The sequence below is a fragment of the Chiloscyllium punctatum genome, chromosome 19 (assembly GCF_047496795.1).
Source record: "Chiloscyllium punctatum isolate Juve2018m chromosome 19, sChiPun1.3, whole genome shotgun sequence".
In the NCBI taxonomy this organism is placed as follows: Eukaryota; Metazoa; Chordata; class Chondrichthyes; order Orectolobiformes; family Hemiscylliidae; genus Chiloscyllium; species Chiloscyllium punctatum.
This window is the reverse complement of record NC_092757.1, coordinates 96,884,183-96,908,240: the sequence shown is the minus strand read 5'-3', so window position 1 is coordinate 96,908,240 and position 24,058 is coordinate 96,884,183. Positions and strand designations below refer to the sequence as shown.

At 44.2% G+C, this 24,058-nt stretch overlaps 2 protein-coding genes across 3 annotated transcripts in view; one reads left to right on the top strand and one right to left on the bottom strand.

Moving 5' to 3' along the window:
- adora2b (adenosine A2b receptor) overlaps positions 1 to 4,093 on the bottom strand; it is a 38,509-nt gene extending 34,416 nt beyond the window's left edge. Inside the window, exon 1 of the mRNA XM_072590135.1 lies at positions 3,536 to 4,093. Within this exon, the coding sequence (XP_072446236.1) occupies positions 3,536 to 3,861 (326 nt within the window). The 5' untranslated portion in view covers positions 3,862 to 4,093. The remainder of the gene's footprint in view (positions 1 to 3,535) is intronic.
- zswim7 (zinc finger, SWIM-type containing 7) overlaps positions 1 to 23,475 on the top strand; it is a 129,061-nt gene extending 105,586 nt beyond the window's left edge. Inside the window, exon 8 of one of the 2 annotated variants that reach the window (XR_011963349.1) lies at positions 21,492 to 23,475. The gene's annotated coding sequence lies outside the window, so the exon portion shown is untranslated. Of the gene's footprint in view, positions 1 to 1,986; positions 2,929 to 21,491 lie in introns of those variants that run through there. The other variant, XR_011963350.1, reaches the window with a different exon arrangement.
- Positions 23,476 to 24,058: the final 583 nt, after the last annotated feature.

The window sequence follows — 24,058 nt, the reverse complement described above, 5'->3', positions numbered from 1 at the left end:
GTTCCGCAGGGATCAGTTCTGGGCCCTCTGCTGTTTGTAATTTTTATTAATGACTTAGATGAGGGAGTCGAAGGGTGGGTCAGTAAATTTGCAGATGATACAAAGATAGGTGGAGTTGTGGACAGTGAGGAGGGCTGTTGTCGGCTGCAGAGGGACTTAGATATGATGCAGAGCTGGGCTGAGGAGTGGCAGATGGAGTTCAACCCTGCCAAGTGTGAAGTTGTCCATTTTGGAAGAACAAATAAGAATGCGGAATACAGGGTTAATGGTAGGGTTCTTGGTCAGGTGGAGGAACAGAGGGATCTTGGGGTCTATGTACATAGATCTTTGAAGGTTGCCACTCAGGTGGATAGAGTTTGTAAGAAGGCCTATGGAGTATTATCGTTCATTAGCAGAGGGATTGAATTCAAGAGTCGTGAGGTGATGTTGCAGCTGTACAGGACTTTGGTTAGGCCACATTTGGAGTACTGTGTGCAGTTCTGGTCGCCTCACTTTAGGAAAGATGTGGAAGCTTTGGAGAGGGTGCAGAGAAGATTTACCAGGATGTTGCCTGGAATGGAGAGTAGGTCATACGAGGATAGGTTGAGAGTTCTCGGCCTTTTCTCGTTGGAACGGCGAAGGATGAGGGGTGACTTGATAGAGGTTTATAAGATGATCAGAGGAATAGATAGAGTAGACAGTCAGAAACTTTTTCCCCGGGTACAACAGAGTGTTACAAGGGGACATAAATTTAAGGTGAAGGGTGGAAGGTATAGGGGAGATGTCAGGGGTGGGTTCTTCACCCAGAGAGTGGTGGGGGCATGGAATGCGCTGCCCGTGGGAGTGGTAGAGTCAGATTCATTGGCGACCTTTAAGCGGCATTTGGATAGGTACATGGATGGGTGCTTAATCTAGGATAGAAGTTCGGCACAACATCGTGGGCCGAAGGGCCTGTTCTGTGCTGTATTGTTCTATGTTCTATGTTCTATGTTCTAAAATCAGGTGCCAATTCACAAGGAAGAGAGGGACAAACCTGGGAACAACAGGCTAAGCTGCCTGAGGTCAGCCATTCAGTCAGTTTAAAAAATCACAATTTGGGATAAAGTTATTTAGCATTTGAAAAAGTATGGCCAATTACTTGGAAATCAGTATAGATTGAATGCAGTTATTCAACAGTGATTAAGAATATGCATGGGGAGTTGGGCATTTAATGTCTAACAATAAAATCTCAGAGGCATCTGATAAAGTACCACACCGGAGACTTGTTAGCAGAATTTATAGCCTTGTCTCCTCAGTCTAAGTAATAAATTAACATTGTTCAATGGACAAGCATGAAATATTAAGTTTGCATTTGGATGTCCGTGGCGTGGAAGCAGACAGTGCTCACCGGCACAACCGAAACTTTTAGAGACCACTGGTCACTGCAGGGGCTGAGGTACATTATCACCCTGGATAATGTTATTTTAATTCAATAAGTTTCCTTTCTCTTAACTTGAAAGGGTTCAGAAAATATTTACAAGGATGTTGCTAGGGTTGGAAGGTTTGAGCTATAGAGAAGAGGCTGAATAGGCTGGATCTTTTTTTTCCCCTGCAATGTCAGAGGCTAAGGGGTGACCTTATAGAGGTTTACAAAATCATGAGGAGCATGGATAGGATGTTTTGCAAAAGTATTTTTGGGCTTAGGTTTAATGTGAGAGGGAAAGATTTAAAAGGGACCTGAGGGGCAACTTTTTCCATGCAGTGGGTTGTTCATGTATTGAACAAGCTGCCAGAGGAAGCGGTGGAGGCTGGTACAATTACAGCATTTAAAAGGCATTTGGATGGGTACATGAATCGGAAGGGTTGAGAGGGATATGGGCCAAATGTTGGCAAATAGGGCTGGATTAATTTAGGATACTGGTCGTCATGGGTGAGTTGGACTCCAGGGTCTGTTTCTTTGCTGTATGTCGCTATGACTTTATGACTCTATACAAGTTTGTTGATTGTTAATTTGTATTTTTGTTACAGTGCCACCAGGGGCTGCTGAACAGTACTTGATCATTTATGTTTAAAACAGTAAAAACTGAAAGATGTTAGCCTGAGTTCCTGGCACAATTTCACCCATCCATGCCTAGGGACAGGCAGTTCTCTATGTCCATCAAAGAATAAAGAACAGTACGACAAGGGAACAGGCCATTCAGCTCACCAAGACTGTGCTGATACATGGTGCATTTCTAAACTAAAAATCTTTTGCCCCTATGTAGCCTGTATCCCTCGATTCATATACCTGGCAAGTTGCCTCTTAAATATTGTACCCATTGCAACCATCTCATCTGACAGCACTTTCCAGGCACTTACAACCTTCTGTGTAAAAAATCACTTTTAAAGTTTTCCTCCTTTTACCTTAAACCTATTAATCTAGTAATTACCATTTTTACCCTGGGGAAGAAAAACTCGAACTAGCCATTCCTCTCAGAATTTTGTAAACTTCAAATCAGGTCACCCTTGTCCTTCAATGTTTAAGCGAAAATGCATTAAGTTTGTCCAGTCTCTCCTAACAGCTCAGCCCCTCTAAACTAGGTAACATTCTGGCAAACTTCTCTGTATCCTCTCCAAAGCCTCCACATCATTCGGGTGGTGTGGCAACCAGACCAGTACACAATACTCCAAATGTGGCCGAACTAAAGTTCCCTATCTCCCACCACAACAGTGTAGTGGGGGGGGGGGGGAAGAGTGCTGGAGGTTGGCATAGTGGGAATGAACCAGTGGGTTGGAATCCACCATGGTAGATGGTCAGATGTGAATTCAATGAAATGTTAGCTCATGTCCACCTGCCAACCTCACCTGGTCTGGCCTCCATGTGACTCTAAACCTGCAGCAACAGGCTTCACTCTTTACTGCTACATGTCCTTAAACAAATTGCCTGGTTTCCCCTGCCCATGCCCATCCCCATCCCCAGGGGGACACTGCCCTGGTTCCCCCACCCCCAGGGGGACACTGCCCTGTACCCCCCCACCCCCCGGGGGACACTGCCCTGTATCCCCCCCCACCCCCAGGGGGACACTGCCCTGTTTCCCCACTCCCCACCCCCAGGGGGACACTGCCCTATTCCCCCCCACCCCCCGGGGGACACTGCCCTGTACCCCCACCCCCAGGGGGACACTACCCTGTACCCCCACCCCCACCCCCAGGGGGACACTGCCCTGTACCCCCCCCCCACCCCCAGGGGGACACTGCCCTGTACCCCCCCCCCCACCCCCAGGGGGACACTGCCCTGTACCCCACCCCCAGGGGGACACTGCCCTGTACCCCCCACCCCCAGGGGGACACTGCCCTGTACCCCACCCCCACCCCCAGGGGGACACTGCCCTATACCCCCCCCACCCCCAGGGGGACACTGCCCTGTACCCCCCCCCCACCCCCAGGGGGACACTGCCCTGTACCCCCCCACCCCCAGGGGGACACTGCCCTGGTTCCCCCCCCCCCCCCCCCCAGGGGGACACTGCCCTGGTCCCCCCCCCCCCCCAGGGGGACACTGCCCTGGTCCCCCCACCCCCAGGGGGGTCACTGCACGTACCTGAGGTGGACGCTGACGGTCAGGTACCTATCGATAGCCACTGCCAAGAGGCTGAAGATGGAGCTCTGGGTGAGCACCAGGACGAAGCAGGCGAGGAACAGGCAGCCGTGGAAGCGGGTGGTCATACCGGTGCTGATGATGATGGCGAACGGGATGGCGAAAGCTCCGACCGCGATGTCAGCCACAGCCAGAGAGACCAGAAAGTAGTTAGTGGCGCTTTTCAGGTTGTTGTTGGTGGCGACAGCCCAGCAGACCAGCACATTGCCCAGAATGGCCAGCACCGCGATCAGCAGCTCCAGACCAATGTAAGCTCGGTTAATCTCCATCCCGGTTCAGGAGCCCGTCAGCCCGAGACAACCCATCGGGGACAGGACCCGCCGCTCCCGGGGACCGGGACCCGCTGCTCCCGGGGACAGGACCCGCCGCTCCCGGGGACAGGACCCGCCGCTCCCGGGGACAGGACCCGCCGCTCCCGGGGACCGGGACCCGCTGCTCCCGGGGACAGGACCCGCCGCTCCCGGGGACAGGACCCGCTGCTCCCGGGGACAGGACCCGCCGCTCCCGGGGGCTGCTCCCGGGGACAGGACCCGCCGCTCCCGGGGACAGTCCTCACTCCCACCCCCCCACCCCCTTAATGCCCCTCCCCTCACCCTTAACTTCACCCCCTCCTCCCCTTTTCCTTCACCCCCTCCTTCCACTCTCTTTCCTCTTTGCCCACCTTTCTCTCCCGTTCCCTCACCTCCTTGACCCTCTTTTTTCTTTATTCTCTTGCAGTCTTTCTCCGTTAAGTTTTCTGTTTCTCAGACTTAACTTTTTCCGGAGAATATTTCCCTTTTCTCGATACTGTCCCGTTGGATCAGTCCAAGTTTCTCACTTCCCCAGTTTCCGAACCCGGCTCAGACACGTTTTAGCTCTGGCTTGGCAGGGAGTGTCTGAAACAACAGCATCCCCCGAGGGAACGTCTTCAAATCGCAAAACCAGTCACCCTCTCTATTAGGGAACATGTGTAAATTGTATCGGAATCTGTCTGCTCGCATTGATCACAGAAGAGCGCACAGAACATGTTTCTAAAACAGACCATTCGGTTCCATTTGTGCCAGACTCCCTCCTCCACCCCGAATTCTGGAATAATTTTTCCATAAAGAATTGTCTCAAGACATGAGTGAATAAGCAATGTATTTTAGGGGATGTCCTCAACACAGGGAAGGAAGTTTTTCAGCGAGATTTCTGTGCTCGTGGATCCCATGATCTGAATCGGCAGCAGGAACCCACACAAGGAGGAAGGAACCGAATATCAGAACAGAGTCTAAAGAGGGCTCACGGGACCTGAAACGTGAACTTTGCTTTCTCCCCACGGATGATACCAGACTTGCTGATGAAGGGCTTTTGCCCGAAATGCCGATTTTCCTGCTCCTCGGAGGCTGCCTGACCTGCTGTGCTTTTCCAGCACCACTTTAATCTAGACCCTTGCTGAGTTTTCCTGCATTTTCTGTTTTTGTTTCACATCTCTAGCATCAGCAGTTCTTTGTTTCATTTTAAGGCACAATGATCCTAACCACGGCCAATCACAGAGCACTTTACAATGACTCAATGCAGTAGAACATAGAGCATTACCGTGCAGTACAGGCCTTTGGCCCTTGATGTTGTGCCTCCCTGTGAAACCAACCTGAAGCCCATCTAACCTACACTATTCCATCTCGTCCATATGCCTACCCAATGACCATTTAAATGCCAGTAAAGTTGGCAAGTCTACAACTATTGCAGGCAGTGCATTCCACGCTCCTACTAAAGAAACTACCTCTGATATCTGTCCTATATCCATCACCCCTCAATTTAAAGTTATGTCCCCTCGTGCTGGCCATCACCATCAGAGGAAAATGGCTCTCCCTGTCCACCTTATCTAAATCTCTGATTATCTTACATGTCTCAATTAAGTCACCTCTCGACCTTCTCTCTAACAAAAACAGCCTCAAGTCCCTCAGTCTTTCCTCGTAAGACCTTCCCTCCATACCAGGCAACATTCCAGTAAATCTCCTCTGAACCTTTTCAAAGCTTCCACATCCTTCCTATAATGCGGGTTGACCAGAACTGTACGCAATGTTCCAAGTGCGGCCACACCAGAGTTTTGTACAGATGCAACATAACCTCGTGGCTCTGAAACTCAATGTCTCTACCAATAAAAGCTAACACACTGTATGCCTTCTTAACAATCCTATCAACCTGGGTGGCAACTTTCAGGGATCTATGTACCTGGACACCGAGATCTCTCTGCTCATCTACACTACCAAGAATCTTATCATTAACCCAGTACTCTGCATTCCTGTTACTCTTTCCAAAGTTAATCACCCCACACTTTTCTGCATTAAACTCCATTTGCCACCTCTCAGCCCAGCTCTGCAGCTTATCTCTGTAACCTAAAACATCTTTCGTTACTATTCACAACTCTACCAACCATAGTGTTGTCTGCAAATTTACTAACCCATCCTTCTACACCCTCATCCAGATCGTTTATAAAAATGACAAACAGCAGTGGACCCAAAACAGAGCCTTACGGTACACCACTAGTAACTGAACTCCGGGATGAACATTTCCCACCAACCACCACCCTCTGTCTTCTTTCAGCTAGGGGAGAGCAGTAGATGTGATCTATATGGACTTCAGTAAGGCGTTCAACAAGGCTCCCCATGGGAGACTGGTTAACAAGGTTAGATTTCATGGAATACAGGGAGAACTAGCCATTTGGATACAGAACTGGCTCAAAGGTAGAAGACAGAAGGTGGTGGTGGAGGATTGTTTTTCAGATTGGAGGCCTGTGACCAGTGGAGTGCCACAAGGATCGGTGCTGGGTCCGCTACTTTTCATCATTTACATAAATGATTTGGATATGAGCTTAAGAGATGTAGTTAGTAAGTTTGCAGATGACACCAAAATTGAAGGTGCAGTGGACAGCGAAGAAGTTTACCTCTCAATCACGTGAACCAATGGACTGAGAAGTGGCAGATGGAGTTTAATTTCGATAAATGCAAGGTGCTGCATTTTGAGAAAGCAAATCTTAGCAGGACTTATACACTTAATGGTATAGGGAATGTTGCTGAACAAAGAGACCTTGGAGTGCAGGTTCATAACTCCTTGAAAATAGAGTTGCAGGTTGCAGTGAAGAAGGTGTTTGGTATGCTTTCATTTATTGGGCAGAGTATTGAGTACAGGAGTTGGGAGGTCATATTGTGGCTGTACAGGACATTGGTTATGCCACTTTTGGAATATTGCATAATTCTGGTCTCCCTACTATCAGAAGGATGTCGTGAAACCTGAAAGGGTTCAGAAAAAATTTACAAGGATGTTGCCAGGGTTGGAGGATCTGAGCTATAGGGAGAGGTTGAATAGGCTCTTTGTTTTGTCGGAGGCTGAGGGGTGACCTTATAGAGGTTTATATAATCATGAGGGGCATGGATAGAGTAAATAGACAAGGTCTATTCCCTGGAGTGGGGGAGTCCAGAACTATAGGGCATAGGTTTAGTGTGAGAGGGGAAAGATATATAAGAGACCTAGAGGGAAACTTTTTTCACTCAGATGGTGGTGTGTGTGTGTGGAATGAGCTGCCAGAGGAAGTGGTGGAGGCTGGTACAATTGCAACATTTAAAAGGCATGTGAATGAGTATATGAATAGGAAGGGTTTGGAAGGATATGGGCTGGGTGCTGGCAGGTGGGACTAGATTGGGTTGGGATATCTGGTCGGCATGGACGAGTTGGACTGAAGGGTCTGTTTCCATGCTGTACATCTCTATGACTCTATATCACCCTCAATCCCATGCCTCTGTATTTTGTGCAGTTGTGTACCATGCTGAACCTTATCAAATGCCTTACTGAAATCCATATACACCACATCAACTGCGTTACCCCCATCCATTTGTTTGGTCACTTTCTCAAATAACTCAATAAGGTTTGTGAGGAACGACCTACCCTTCACAAAACTGTGTTGACTATCCCTAATCAACTCATTCCTTTCTAGATTATTATAAATCCTATCTCTTATAACCTTTTCCAACACTTTACCCACAACCGAGGTAAGGCTCACTGGTCTATAATTAGCAGGGATGTTTCTACTCCCCTTCTTGCACAAGGGAACAATATTTGCTATCCTCTAGTCTTCTCATACTATTCCTGTAGACAATGACAACATAATGATCAAAGCCAAAGGCTCGGCAATGTCCTCCCTGGCTTCCCAGAGAATCCTAGGATAAATTCCATCTGGCCCAGGGGTCTTATCTATTTTCACTCCTTCCAGAGTTTCTAACACCTCCTCCTTGTGAGCCTCAATCCCACCTCGTCTAGTAGCCTGTTTCTCAGTATTCTCCTCGACAACATTGTCTTTTTCCAATGTGAATAATATTCAGTTGCCACTTCCCCTCTCTCCTCTGACTCCACGCACAACCTCCCACAATTGTCCTTGATTGATCCTAAGCTTACTTTAGTCATTCTGTTATCCCTTATATACCTATAGAAAGCTTCAGGGTTTTCCCTGATCCTATCCGCCAACAACTTCTCATGCCCCCTCCTCGCTCGTCTTAGCTCTCTCTTTGGGTCTTTCCTGTCTACCTTGTAACTCGCAATCGCCCTAACTGAGCCTTCATGTCTCATTCTCACACAAACCTTCTTCTTCCTCTTGACAAGAGATTCAACTTCCTTAGTAAACCGTGGCTCCTGTGCTTGATAACGTCTTTCCCATCTGACAGGTACATACTTATCAAGGACACACAGTAGCTGTTCCTTGAATAAGCTCCACATTTCTATTGTGCTCATCCCCTGCAGTTTCCTTCCCCATCCTATGCATCCCAAATTTTGTCTAATCGCATCGTAATTGCCTTTACCCCATCTGTAGCTCTTGCCCTCCAGTGTATATCCATCCCTTTCCATCGCTAAAGTAAACACAACTGAATTGTGGTCACTATCATTGTGTAAGTGCATCTTAAAATATCTGACTGCACTGGACAGTGTCTAATTACATTGCACAGCATCAGTAGAAATTGATTATCTGAACATATTATTTAACATAAGGACACCGCATGCAATGAACAACCTCAAAACTTTGTTTGGATTGGCAATCTGTGCCCAAAGTCATGATAATCTGAGTATCAAATCCCAATGCAGCCATCATTCACCTTGATTTGGAGATACCGGTGTTGGACTGGGGTGGACAAAATTAATAATCACACAACACCAGGTTATAGTCCAACAGGTTTATTGAAAGCACTAGCTTTCGGAATGCTGCTCCTTCATCACGTAGTTATGGAGTATAAGATCATAAGTTTCCACACTGTAGGGAATCTAATCTAATCTAATCAAAAAAAATAGACACAATTTATAGCAAAAATTTACAATGTGATGTAACTGAAATTATATATTGAAAAAGACCCAGATTGTTTGTTAAGTCTCTCATCTTTTAGAATAAACATGTTGGTTTCAGTTATTTTATATGTAAATTGCAGAACTTTTTTAAAGTTACATTCTCAAGTGCATTTAAACAATTTCTACAGACCCTCTAATAGCAGTAGCGAGATTAAAGAACTCATAGGCCAGCAGATTTTGGAAAAATGCAGAGGTAGCAGGGTTGTTGTTATGGGTGACTTCAATATTCCCAATATTGACTGGAACCTCCTTAGTGCAGATGGTTTGGATGGAGCCGTTTTTTATCAGGTGTGTTCAGGAGGGTTTCCTTACTCAATATGTAGACAGGCCAACAAGGGGAGAGGCCATTTTGGATTTGGTGCTCAGCAATGAGCCAGGACAGGTGTCAGAACACTTTGGAGACAGTGACCACACCTGCCTCACATTTAGTATAGCCTTGAAGAGTGAAAGGAGCAGTTACTGAGGGGAGATATTTAATTAGGGAAAAGAAAATTATGACGCCATCAGACAGGAATTGGGAAGTACAGATTGGGAGCAATTGTTCCACAGAAAGGGCACAACAGACGTGTGGAGACTATTTAAGGAGCAGTTGTTGCGAGTGATGCACAAATTTGTTCCTCTGAGACAGGCAAGAAGGGGTAGGATTAAGGACCCTTGGATGACGAAAACAGAGCAGCTTCTCGTCAAAAGGAAGAAGACAGCCTACGTAAGGTGGAGGAAGCAAGGATCTAGCACAACTTTAGAGGATTACAGGCTTACTAGAAAAGAGCTCAGAAATGGACTGAGGAGAGTCAGGAGGGGGCTTGGCTGGAAGGATTAGGGAGAACCCAAAAGGCATTTTACTCATACATGAGGAATAAGAGAATGATCAGGGAGAAGGTAGGGCCGATCAGGGATAGAGTAGGGAATTTATGCGTGGAGTCTGAGCAGATAGGGGAAGCCCTAAATGAGTTTTTTGCTTCAGTTTTCACAAAGGAAAGGGACCTTCTTGTGAATGAGAACTTTGAGGAGCTGGGATACAGGCTTAAACGGATCAAGATTGATGAAGTTGTTGTTCTGGAAATTTTGGCAAACATTAAGATTGATAAGCCCCAGGGCCAGACCAGATTTATCATAGGTTGCTTCGGGAAGTGAGAAAGAAGATTGTTAAGCGTCTGGCGAAGATCTTTACCTCCTCACTCTGCACTGGAGTCATATCAGAGGATTGGAACGACAATATATTTCCAGGACAGGATGGCGACTGGCTCAGATGCAACTTGTACAGGGTGATGTCATGTACCTGCTGCCCTTGTCCTTCTAGATGGTAGTGGTTGTGGGTTTTTGAAGGTGCTATCTAAGGCGCCTTGGTAAATTTAGCAACATATAATCTAATCGAGCAGAGTCAGAGACATGAAGGTGAACCTGAAATATTTACTAAAATTCTTTGAAGAGGTAATAACTAAGGTAGCTAAAGGGTAACTGGCCACAATTATTGACAGCATATATTAATGGCTTGGATGAGGAAAGTGAATATACTGTCCCCAAGTTTGCGGATGAAACAAAATAAGTGGGAAAGCAAGTGGTGAGAATAACACAAAGAATCTGCGGTGTAGACAGGTTAAGTGAGTGGGCAAAACTTTAGCAGATGGAATTTTCATATGAAGAATAAAGGAGCTGAAAATGGTTTAACTGGAGTATCACTGCGGAAAGCTACATAACAGATGGATTAGGGAATCCTCGTGTATGAATTTTAAAAATAAGCATCCATATTCAGCAGGTAATAGGGAGGCAAATGGAATGTTAATCCTTATTTCAAAGGGCAGTTTGCTAAAATTAATCAAGGCAATATTTGGACCTTACCTGGAATATTGTGAACAGTTTTGGGTTCCTCAACTAGGGAGAGATACATTGCCATTGGAGACAGTCCAAAGAAGGTTCACTCGGCTGATACTAGAAATGAAGAGGCTGTCTTTTGGGGTGAGATTAAGTTGGGTTTGTACTTATCGGAATTTAGGAGCATGAGAGACGACTTTATTGAAACATATAAAAATCTTAGGGGATTTGAACAGATCTTGGAGCTTATTCAAGAACCAGCTATTGCATGTCATTGATAAGTATGTACCTTTCAGGCAGGGAGGAAGTTGTCGAGCGTAGGAGCCATGTTTTAATAAGCAAGTTGAATCTCTTGTCAGGAAGAAGAAGAAGGCTTATGTTAGGATGAGATGTGAAGGCTCAGTTAGGGCACTTGAGAGTTACAAGGTAGCCAGGAAAGACCTAAAGAGAGAGCTAAGAGCCAGGAGGAGTCATGAGAAGTTATTGGCGGTAGGATCAAGGAAAACCCTAAGGCTTTCTATAACTATATCAGGAATAAAAGAATGACCAGAGTAAGACTAGGGCAAATCAAGCATAGTAGTGGGAAGTTGTGTGTGGAGTCAGAGGAGATAGGGGAAGTGCTAGATGAAAAACTTTTGTTAGTATTCGCACTAGAAAAAGACAATGTGGTCGAGGACAATACTGAGATATAGGCTACTAGACTAGCTGGGATTGAGGTGCATAAAGAGGAGGTGTTAGCAATTCTGGAAAGTGTAAAATAGATAAGTGCCCTGGGCAGGATGGAATTTATCCTAGGATTCCAGGGAGGAGATTGCCGAACCTTTGGCTTTGATCTTTATGTCATCATTGTCCACAGGAATAGTACCAGAAGACTGGAGGATAGCAAATGTGGTTCCCCTGTTCAAGAAGGGGAGTAGAGACAACACTGGTAATTATAGACCAGTGAGTCTTACTTCAGTTGTGAGTAAAGTGTTGGAAAGAGTTATTAGAGATAGGATTTATAATCATCTAGAAAGGAATAAGTTGATTAGGGATAGTCAACATGGTTTTGTGAAGGGTAAGTTGTGCCTCACGAAACTTATTGAGTCCTTTGAGAAGGTGACCAAACAGGTGGATACGTAAAGCCATTGATGTGGTGTATATGGATTTCAGTAAGGCATTTGATAAAGTTCCCCAAGGTCGGCTATTGCATGAAATATGGAGGCATGGGATTAGGGTGATTTCGTGGTTTGGATCAGAAATTGGCTGGCTAAAAGAAGACACAGGGTGGTTGTTGATGGGAAATATTCATCCTGGAGTTCAGTTATTAGTGGTGACTGCAAGGATCTGGTTAGGGTCCACTACTATTTGTCATTTTTCTAAATGACCTGGATGAAAGCATAGAAGGATGGGTTAGTAACTTTGTGGGTGATGCTAAGTCGGTAGAGTTGTGAATAGTGATGAAGTGTGTTGTAGATCATAGACAGAGATCAGCTGCAGAGCTGGGCTGAGAGGTAGCAAATTGAGTTTAATGCAGAAAAATGTGAGATGATTCACTTTGGAAGGAGTAACAGGAATGCAGAGTACTGGGCGAATAGTAAAATTCTTGGTAGTGTAGATGAGCAGAGAGATCTCGGTGTCATGTACATAGATCCCTGAAAGTTGTCACCCAGGTTGGTAGAGTTGTTAAGAAGGCATATGGTGTGTTAGCTTTTATTGGTAGAGGGATTGAGTTTCGGAACTATGAGATCATGCTGCAGCTGTACAAAACTCTGGTGTGGCCACATTTGGAGTATTGCGTACAGTCCTGGTCACCACATTATAGGAAGGATGTGGACGCTTTGAAAACGGTTCAGAGGAGATTTAATGGGATATTGCCTGGTATGGAGGGAAGGTCTTACGAGGAAAGGCTGAGGGACTTGAGGCTGTTTTCGTGAGAGACAAGAAGGTTGGGGAGGTGACTTAATTGAGACTTATCAGATAATCAGAGGGTTAGACAGGCTGGACAGGGAGAGCCTTTTTCCTCGGATGGTGAAGGCTAGCATGAGGGGACATAGCTTTAAACTGAGGTTGACAGATATAGGACAGATGTCAGAGGTAGTTTCTTTACTCAGAGAGTAGTAGGGGTGTGGAACGCATTGCCTGCAACAGTAATTGCAGACATGGCAACTTTAGGGGCATTTAAATGATCATTGGACAGGCATATGGGCGAGAATGGAATAGTATAGGTTAGATAGGCTTCAGATTGGTTCCACAGGTCGGTGCAACATCGAGGGCCGAAGGGCCTGTACTGCGCTGGAATGTTCTATGTTCTAGGTAGAAATGGAAAGGCTGTTTCGTCTTGAGTTTAGGGTTATAGAGCATCATCTCAGAATAAAACAGAGATGAGAGGGAATTTATTCTTTCAGAGGGCAGTGTATCTATGGAATGTTGATTTCATTTGGTTAATTATTGTCACATGTACCCAGGTGTAATGAAAACATTGAATAAGAACTTGTAATGCCAAGGCACACAAGGCTTATGGAGCAAGTGCTGGAAAATAGGATGAGAATAGTTAGGTGGTTGTTTTTTGACCAACACAGACACGATGGGCCAAAGGATCTATTTCTGAGCTATAGATCTCAATGACTCTATGAGGTAGACCTTAGTTGCAGCTGTTGCAAGGTATTCACTAACACTAAACTCCTCTTTTTATGTCCCCAGTACTAATTCTTGTCTCCTCACAGACCCTCCCTGCTGAGTATTCTTGATACTTCCTGTTCCTGTTACAAACCTCTTGCCATGACCTCAGTTTTGAGGCAGTCCTTCTAAATTCCAATGAGTGCAGGCCAATCTACTCAAACTCTCTGCATAAGGGAATCTCTCCATATCTGGGATCAGCTGAGTGAACCTTCTCTGGACTGCCTTCAATGCCGGTCTATCCTTCTTTAGATATTGGGTCCAAAACAGTTCAGAGTATTCCTGCTGTGGTCTGACCAATGCCTTGTGTAGTTTTAATAAAACCTCCTTACTTTTATATTCTATTCCCTTTTAAATAAATGCCAACATTCCATTTACCTTCCCTATTATCCGCTGAACTTGACTGTTTGTGGTTTATGGATGAGAATTTCAAAATTCTATTCAGTAGCTTTCTGCAGTCTTTCTCCATTTAAATAATATTCAGCATTTCTATTCTTCCCTCCAAAGTGAATGATTTCACATTTCCCCACATTATATTCCAACTGCCCCCTCATTTAACCTGTCTATGTTCCTCTGCAGCTGCTTTATAACATATTTACCATGTGCCTTTTCGCTTCTTTTTGTGTCATCTGCAAAATGTGGCAATAGCACATTCACTTTCTACATCCAAATCTTTGGTCGATTAATTATGGTCTTTTGAACACGGTTTCCTGATCACATTATCCCACTGTTGGCAGTCATGCCTTCAGTTGCCTGGGCCTGAAGCTTTGGAATTGTGTCCCTAAACCATTCAACTTCTCCTGATTTTTCTCCTTTATGATACACTTTAAAACATACCTCTTTTATCAAGCATTTGATCACCCGACCTAATTGTCCTTACATGGCTCAGTGTCATACTTTAGAACGTTCCTATGAAATGCCTTGGGACTTTTCATTGTATTAAAGACTATATTACTATATATTAAAATAATTTGATGTTGTCCTATTCTTTCATGGGAAGTGGGTATTGCTGACAAGGCCAGCAATTGTTGTCCATCTTAATGACAACTGATCAAGGATTTATGGTCACCATTATTGGGACTAGCATTATATTCTAAATTTATTAGTTGCATGTAAGTAAGATGTGAACCTATCTCTCTGGAGCACTAGCTTGGGTCTCTGTATTACTAGCCCAGTGACATTATTAAGATGCCATCAACTCTAGTTCAGTGCTGTCACCACTGCCTCTGCATTTTCCCTCACTTCCATGGGATCAAACCTGCTGTAAGTTTACTCTTCAGTAGAAGTGACCCAGACCACAGGTCAGTAACTTGGGAGGAAAAAAAATGGTTTTGTGGGGATGAGGGGTCATGGGAAGATGGTGATTCAGCAACAATGGCAAGAGAGTGGCTCTCAGTGGATGACCCCACCACCCAATATCCTGTAACTCAATCAGCACTTGGCACCCATCTCTCATTGCCCTTGAACTGAGTGGTATGCTGGGCCACTTCAGAGGGCAGTTAAAAGCCAACCACATTGCTGTGGGGCTGGAGTCACATGTAGGCCAGACCAGTAAGGATAGTAAACTTTCTTCCCTAAAGGACATTACTGAGCCAGAATCCATTAAAATGTTTTGGTCACTTTGGCAATCTGTAATTTTATTACATTGAAGGCAATATGAAAGGTGTATTTATTGTTGAATGGTGAATTCATGATTTAATGAACTGGTGCTTCAAAAAGAGAAAGTTGATTTTTGACTCATTCATGTTCCAGTGCTCGATTGTAGTTTTCAGAACTGAACATCACTGCCACTGAACGTAATAATTGTATGCAAGAATGGTGTCATCTTCAGTGGCTTAACATTATGCAAGTGAACTTTTCACTTGACTTCAGTTCTCAGTCCATCCTATCACGTGATCAATTTTAAAAAAGCTTCTACTTATTTATTGCAATACCATATCCTCAAGACAACCCACAATACTTTATAACCAGTGAACTACTTTTTGTTGAGTGAAACTGTCTGTTTTTTTCCAAGAAAAACAATCCAAATTTAGCCACTGTTCATAACTCACTCCTGATACTGAGAACTATCTCTGTACCCTCTCCTAGGACACAATTGGTTACAGCTAGAACTGTTCAGTGGACCCATAGAGCAACACACTCTTTACTGAAGCATTCTGGAATTTGTAGCCTCTTCCTTTGCTCTTACAACAATTACCTTTCCATCACAGCCATGTATAAACTGACAGGTTGAGAATGGACCTGCCTGAACCCTCCCAGATTTTCATCATCAGCACATTGTGACCTTGTTCCCTCTGAACACACTCTCCTTTTGTCTTCATTCTCTCATATTAATTATTAAACTGTAAAACAACTGCTCAACATATTTTGCTTTCTGCTTCCTGGTAGTATTGGTCTGAACTGATTAATTTCTCCACTTTGTATTTTGATATAATCAAACTTAGAGATTTTATTAATGCACACAATCCCTTCTTAAACTGTGACAATCCAAGATACAGGAACACATTTTACCAATGGGGCACTCTGTCCTTCAGCTCAAACAAAGAAGTACCAGGCAGAATCCTCCACATCATCTGTACAAAGTACCACTGGAGTATTTGTAAGAATAGGTAAAATCCATCAGTGTTCAGCTTCTTCAGAGGTCTTTGTGCCCTCAATCCCAAAGCCATTGTTGATGTTTGCTGTGGGAGAAAGGACCAAGACCTGGGACCAGTTCCAGGGCCATGCCCTGATCTCCTTGAGATAATCTGGTGAATTACAAAACGCTAGAGATTTACTATTACTCAAAAAACAGAGCACTCAAATCAGAGCATAATATAATAAAATAATGAGGAATATGGAATAGCAATTCTTTATCATATTCATCCATTCTGTAGCTATCTGATTGCAGCTACAGTAGGATTTTAAAGCATTCCAAAGGTTTTCACCTTTCGCTGATCCCTCTGGGAACCCAATATTCTTAACAGAGAATGTTCTATAACATCCTTGAATTATCTTTTTGCTATCACCATGTTACCTGACTGCACTTTTACAACTGAATTTTCAGTCATTTTTGAGATGTATTTTTTCCAAACTCTCTACAATATTAAAATGTCAGTACTGAGGGAGCGGGCACTGTCAGTGCTGAGGGAGCTCTGCACAGTCAGAGGACCAGTCCTGAGGGATTACCTCACTATTGGAGGTCAATACTGAGGAAATGAGCACTGTTGGAGGTTCAGTGTTGAGAGACTGCTACACTGTCAGAGAATGAGTCCTGAGGGAGTGCTGCACTGTCAGAGGGTCAGCACTGAGGAATGTGGTGGTTTTCAATTGAGAAGTTAATTTGGGGTCTGATTTACTCTCAAACCTAGACATGTAAGACCCCACTGCACTATTTGAAAGAAGACCAACAGCATTCTTTCCTGTGGCCTGGGCAAGATTTATCACTGGATTAACATTGATACTACAGATACTTAGGTCAATTGTTACCTTGTTGGATGTGGAATCTTGCTGTACAGATTGGCTGCAATGTTTCCAATGTCATGACGGTGACTACACTTCAACTGCGTTGGCTACAAAATGCTTTAGGAAATCCTATGTTTGTGAAAAGCATGATATTGAAGTCTTCCTTTTTCTTAGTTTTATTTGGAATATCTTGAGAACAAGCACAAATTGTTAGTAGCGACCTGTCTTGGAGTATTTGATCATGAACGTCCTCTAAGTGGGGTCATAAAACCGTAAGACCATAAGGCATAGGAGTGGAATTAAGGCCATTTGGCCCATGAAGCCAACTCCGCCATTCAATCATGGCTGATGGGCATTTCAACTCCACTTACCCACACTCTCCCCATATCCCTTAATTCCTTGCGAGATTAAGAATTTATCAATCTGTGCCTTGAGGGCATTTAACGCCCCGACCTCCACTGCACTCCGTGGCAATGAATTCCACAGGCCCACCATTCTCTGGCTGAAGAAATGTCTCCTCATTTCTGTTCTAAATTGACCCCCTCTAATTCTAAGGCTGTGCCCACGGGTCCGAGTCTCCCTCCTAACGGAAACAAATTCCCAGTGTCCAGCCATGCATTACCTTGTAAACTTCTATTAGATCACCCCTCAACATTCGAAACTCTAATGAATACAATCCCAGGATCCTCAGTCACTCATCCTATGTTAGGCCTACCATTCCAAGGATCAACTGTGTGAATCTCTGCTGGGCACACTCCAGTGCCAGTATGTTCCTCCTGTGGTGTGGGATCCAAAACTGGACACAGTATTCTAAATGGGACCTAATTAGAGCTTTATAAAGTCTCAGAAGCTGCTTTTATATTCCAACTCTCTTGAAATAAATGACAACGTTACATTTGCTTTCTCAACCTGCAAGTTTACCTTTAGAGAATCCTGGACTAGCACTCCCGGATACCTTTGTACTTTGGCTTTTTGAATTTTCGCACTGTTTAGAAAACAGTCCTTGCCTGTATTCTTTTTCTAAAGTGCAAGACCTCACATCTGCAGCAGGGTCCTGCTGTTTCAACTGAAGTTTAACTTCAGCTTTGCTTCTAAATAAACCAGAAATATTGCAGATGTTGGAAATCTGAAATTAAAACAAAAAATGCTGTAAATACTCAGCAGGTCTGAACTCAAATTCACGGTTGATGCTGCCTGCTTGTGCATAGTTCCAGTATTTTGAGTTTTAATTCTAACTGGTTTACTGTTTGTTGTTCTGTATTTGTTTGTTACTAAGTGTGTAGCAATGTTCCCAGTTCTCATTCAGTCTCATGCTTTAGTTATTACCACATCAGGTTTTGAAAGCAGCTCTTTGCACAATTCCTTTGTCTATTGGAAGAGCTTCATGTGAACCTCTTTTAAATATATCAGAAATTATTTTGTCCATGTGGACAATTTACCCCACTCTTTGTGTTAGGAGGCCATATAGCTACAAACATGCTTAAAGCAGAGTTAAACCATTGCTGGATGTTATCAAGTAAGAATGGAGTGATTGTGATCGAGCCAGCCATGAGATTCTGATGTTGACCAGTCTCCTCGGATACAGATGGATATCAGGAGCAAATGTGAATGTCCAAACTTTCCATGGAAAAGAGCTGCTATTGACTCAAAAGGTTTTGTAACAAGCAGAACGAATATGCTGTCAAATAGGGACACCGTTTGATCATTTAATGTTTTATTTTACCAACTACCAACAAGCAAGAAGCCTGCTCTGTAAGTTGTTCCATATTTCCCTGTTTGTCTCACTCTTTGCCAGGAGTGAGCTAAGTGTTATGAAGATGTGTTATGTACTGTGCCTTTGAGAGAGTTAAAAGCTAGCAGAACTACCTGACACAGCATCAAGTGTTCTGAACAAGATAAAATGTAACATTTGATCGAACAACTCGATTAGCTGGTTGCCTGGAGATGACAAAACAAATTCAAATTAGACCAGTCAGTTGAAATTATATCCCAAAAAATACAAAACTCCAATCAAGTTTGACTTTAATATATTGACAATCTTAAAAGCCAATGATACAACCCAATGCTTGCGGGGGGGGGGGAGGGGTGGGGGGGTGGGGAGTATAAGACCAGGGAAAATTGAATATTTGGGAAGAGATCTGCCATGCCACCTGCATCTGCAAACTGCCCAAAGAATAGATCTCTTAAAGGTGCCTTTATCGGTCAGTAATGTGAAACAGAAATCCATAAAAAGAAAAGAAGACCAAGGAAGATATAAGAGAAGATTCAACATCTGGCTGGTTTTGAAAATTTGAATTTTTGGTAAACCTTAATTGGGCATTTTATTGGACTGGTATTGTAGAAGGGAAAGTAAAAGATAGGTTATAGGAAGGAGTTATAAATAGTTGTTAGTTAATTATTCTCTATTAAACTTTAAGAACTAAAGTTGTTAATTTTTACTTTAAATAGTTCTTGGCCTCTTGAATTTTCATAGATTACTGCATGTGATAAACCTTTTCTGTACTGCTGGTTTAAATTAAGCAGGAGGGTCTACCCTGTGTCGTAACACAAGACAGAGCTTTAACAAGTCATTTTCATGAAACAATTTTTAAGATGCTTCATTATGACATCAAAAAACAATAGTTATTAGTGAAAACTACTTCTGTTCAATAATAGCATTATTATTGATGTCCCTATTGGTGTACAGCCCTTTACCCAACTCCTCCTCCTGCAGCCCCTCTCCCATCTCCTCCTCCAGCCCCTCTCCCATCTCCTCCTCCAGTCCCTATCCCATCTCCTACTCCAGACTCTCTCCCATCTCCTCCTCCAGCGTCTTTCCCATCTCCTCCTCCAGCCCCTCTCCCATCTCCTCCTCCAGCCCCTCTCCCATCTCCTCCTCCAGCCCCTCTCCCATCTCCTCCAGGCTCTTTCCCATCTCCTACTCCAGCTCCGCTCCCATTTCCTCCTCCAGCCTCTTTCCCCATCTCCTCCTTCAGCGTCTTTCCCGTCTCCTCCAGGCTCTTTCCCATCTCCTACTCCAGCTCCACTCCCATTTCCTCCTCCAGCCCCTCTCCCATCTCCTCCTCCAGCGTCTTTCCCATTTCCTCCTCCAGCCCCTCTCCCATCTCCTCCTCCAGTCCCTATCCCATCTCCTACTCCAGACTCTCTCCCATCTCCTCCTCCAGCCCCTCTCCCATCTCCTCCTCCAGCCCCTCTCCCATCTCCTCCTCCAGCGTCTTTCCCATCTCCTCCTCCAGCCACTCTCCCATCTCCTCCTCCAGCCCCTCTCCCATCTCCTCCTCCAGCCACTCTCCCATCTCCTCCTCCAGCCCCTCTCCCATCTCCTCCTCCAGCCACTCTCCCATCTCGTCCTCCAGCCCATCTCCCATCTCCTCCTCCAGTTCCTATCCAGTGTCTCCAGATGCTCCCTTCATCGGACATAAAAACAGTGTGCATGTTATCCTGTCAGCATCACTGTTCTTTAGCATTGTCTAGCAATTGATGAAATGTGAAAGTGATGTTAAATGAGATATGAGCAAAGCTGTGTAATTATGGTGTAATGAGTTATCAGTAGAAGTGGGTTTCTCTGCTGTAAACCCCAGAGAAAGGTTTCCTGCCACAATATAGCCAATGTTTAATAGTTCCTAAGCAGTGTACTGATCCAAAATAATGTCAACCTCACAATATGGAAACATGATCTGGTCACTACATTGTGGGACCAAAGGTGCTACTCAGAAACACCCGTAACCTCCCTCCCCACTTAACCAGCTAAAGAAAAGTAACCATAACATATCAGTGGTATTATGAATGATATTATAACCACATAATATTCCTTTGCAATTTTAACAGAAATGAAGTGTTTATAAGGGGCAGTATGGTGGCTCAGTGGTTAACACTGCTGCCTCACAGCGCCTGGTACCTGGGTTCAATTCCCACCTTAGGCAACTGTCTGTGTGGAGTTTGCACATTCTCCCTGTGTCTGCTTGGGTTTCCTCTGGGTGCTCTGGTCCCCTCCCACAATCCAAGGATGTGCAGGTCAGGTGAATTGGCCATGCTAAATTGCCCATAGTGTTAGATACATTAGTCAGGGGTAAATGTCAGGAAATGGGTCTGAGTGAGTTACTCTTCAGAGGGTCGGTGTGGACTTGTTGGGCCAAATGGCCTGTTTCTACACTGTAGGAAATCTAATCTTGTATCTTCTGCCCAATGTAAAAACCTTGTTTATGATTATTGGGCCATAAATCAATTACTTTTATCTGATATTCTATTAATTTTAAATTAGCCTTGGCTAGGAATTGTAAAGAAAGCAGATATCAGCAGCAGTTGGTATTTCTATTCGTTGATGTCTTGTTAAACAGATGATGACTCTACAGCGTTTTTGTGAAAACTGCCCTTTGCTGATGCAAGTGACAGCTGCATCTCTGCCTTGTGAACCCTCAGCTGCCGTCAGCTGTCAAAGTACCTATAGATCTGTGCCACGTATCACATCAGAGACTGCCAGTCAGGACATTCTGACCTCAACATTTCATTCAGGTCCTGAGACAGAATGAATGAGGAAAAGAAATTGAGAAATTGAGCAGAAAGGAAGCAGCATGAAGATGTGTCAGAAGTTTTACATGTCAATACTCCAAAGCTAATGAAGTCTTCCTTCTTACAGGGACCAGGCCAGCCTCAGCGTCAGCTGGATAACATGACGTTAGAAAGATCCCAGGACTGAATCAGACTCTTCCCTTGTGAGCAAACAAACTTTTTGAGCATCTGAGATATATTTTTAGTCTCCATTCAATAAATGTCTGTCTTACTGGTTGTGTTACAGATATCTCTCTGCTCCATGCTCTGAAACCTTCCTGGGAATGCAGACCATCAGTTTTTTTCAGATCTTTGGAGAGGCCATTGGGGGCAAATAGATCCACTCAGTATGAATGACCTGCTGTAAGCCTTGCTGCTAGGAGCCAGTTTTTCACTGATCTGTGTCTCGGATACGCTTTATGGGTGTGATAGCTCCAGTTACAACCACCCATTCAGTTTCCTGTGAGAATCTATTTATTACAATGCTAATTTCCTGATGTTCCTTTTTCCTGTATCTGTCATTTTGGAATTGCTGAAGGAATCTGTCTCCAGCTGAGGGATGTTCTGGGGGTGGTGAGGCAAAGGGCCAATATTATTTATCTCTTCCTTCACTATAACAGGCCAGACAACAGAGAGGCCAGACAACAGAGAACTTTCAGTCAGATTCTGTGTTTCTCTTGGCCATTGTTGTTGCATCTTTGCCATTTCATTGAAAATTTTCAAAAGGCTTTCTTGTTTATTACCTCTGAATGAAATATAGAGGAATCAGCTGCAAATATTTTCGAGAGATCACTATGCTCTGTGCATAGGCCAATAATATCTATTTCTAAATCTCTCTATCATTATCCATTCTAGCAGTGATTATCAAACTTGTAAGAAGCTTCTGCCTGCTCTATTTTACTGTGGTTGTTCACCCATTTATTGTACACTGCAAACAGGAAATGAATGCAAAACTGTGAAACAATGCAAAAATAGAGGAGAGGAAATTAAGTTCTTGTGGGGCCAGTATTAACTGTAAATACTGCATTAAAATTGGCAGTTTGAATATAAAACTGAAAAACAAACACAAAATACACACACACACACGCACACAGAAAGGGATGCGTGCGCGTGTGCACCCACACACACAGAAAGGGATGCATGTTTAGACTCACGCAAACACACAAAGACTTTGCTTATTTTTCTTAGGCAGTCCCTCAGAATGAAAGGTAACTTGCTTCCACTCCAGTTTAGACCATAAGACAAAAAGACATAGAAGCAAAAGTAGGGTACTCGGTCTTGAGTCTTCTTTGTTATTCAAAAGGATTATGAAAAGAAACTTGACAGGGACATCAAAATCTAAAGAAGAAATTTTATTAGTTTCATGAAGGGTATGTGGGTGGTAAGGAGCAATGTTGACCCACTAAAGACTGATAGTGGGGATATTGTCAGTGACTACAGGGAAATGGCAGACATGTTGAATAATTACTTTGCCTCAGGATTTATAGTGTAAAAGGAGGATAGCTTGCTGGAAATCTCAAGGAAATCATTAGTGGAGCAGAAACAGGGCCTGAATAAACTGATGTGAAATGCCCCAAGCAGGTTGGTATTGGAGACCACCCTCAATTTACTGTGCTGGGACTCCCTAAACAAAGACAATCTTCCTTCACTTGATCGACACCTGCTGATAACCATGACAAGCTTCCAAGACAAGACAGAAGTTATGTGAGCCTGGTATCTCTGGATGTTGGGGCAAAGTGCCAAGGGGCAAGGCAATGCAAGACAAAGATGGTGTGAGAATACACATAATGTTAGAGTGAGTGGTGCTACAACAGTGGGCAAAGAGCCCAGAGATGTAGTCCAGTCCACAAGCAGTGTGAATCAGTGAGCACACAGTGTCCTTGCTGAAGCATTACAATGATTGTTGTCGGTGCAGCCCGAGATGCAGCAATAAAATACAGAAGTGTACTTTAATTGGATCAGAGATGTGCTGTGAGGATTCTCAGAGTGTGGACATGTCAATGCCACTGTCCATGGATGTGGGTAGTGTTGTTGTGGTTCTGTTTGCCGAGCTGGGAATTTGTGTTGCAGACGTTTCGACCCCTGTCTAGGTGACATCCTCAGTGCTTGGGAGCCTCCTGTGAAGCACTTCTGTGATGTTTCCTCCGGCATTTATAGTGATTTGTATCTGCCGCTTCTGGTTGTCAGTTCCAGCTGTCTGCTGCAGTGGTCAGTATAATGGGTCCAGGTCGATGTGCTTATTGATTGAGTCTGTGGATGAGTGCCATGCCTCCAGGAATTCCCTGGCTGTTCTCTGTTTGGCTTATCCTATAATAGTAGTGTTGTCCAAGTCGAATTCATGTTGCTTGTCATCTGAGTGTGTGGCTACTAAGGATAGCTGGTCGTGTCGTTTCGTGGCTAGTTGGTGTTCGTGTATACGGATCGTTAACTGTCTTCCTGTTTGTCCTATGTAGTGTTTTGTGCAGTCCTTGCATGGGATTTTGTACACTACGTTAGTTTTGCTCATGCTGTGTATCGGGTTCTTTGTCATGGTGCATTGTTGTCTGAGAGTGGCTGTTGGTTTGTGTGCTGTTATGAGTCCTAGTGGTCGCAGTAATCTGGCTGTCAGTTCAGAAATGTTTTTGATGTATGGTAGTGTGGCTAGTCCTTTGGATT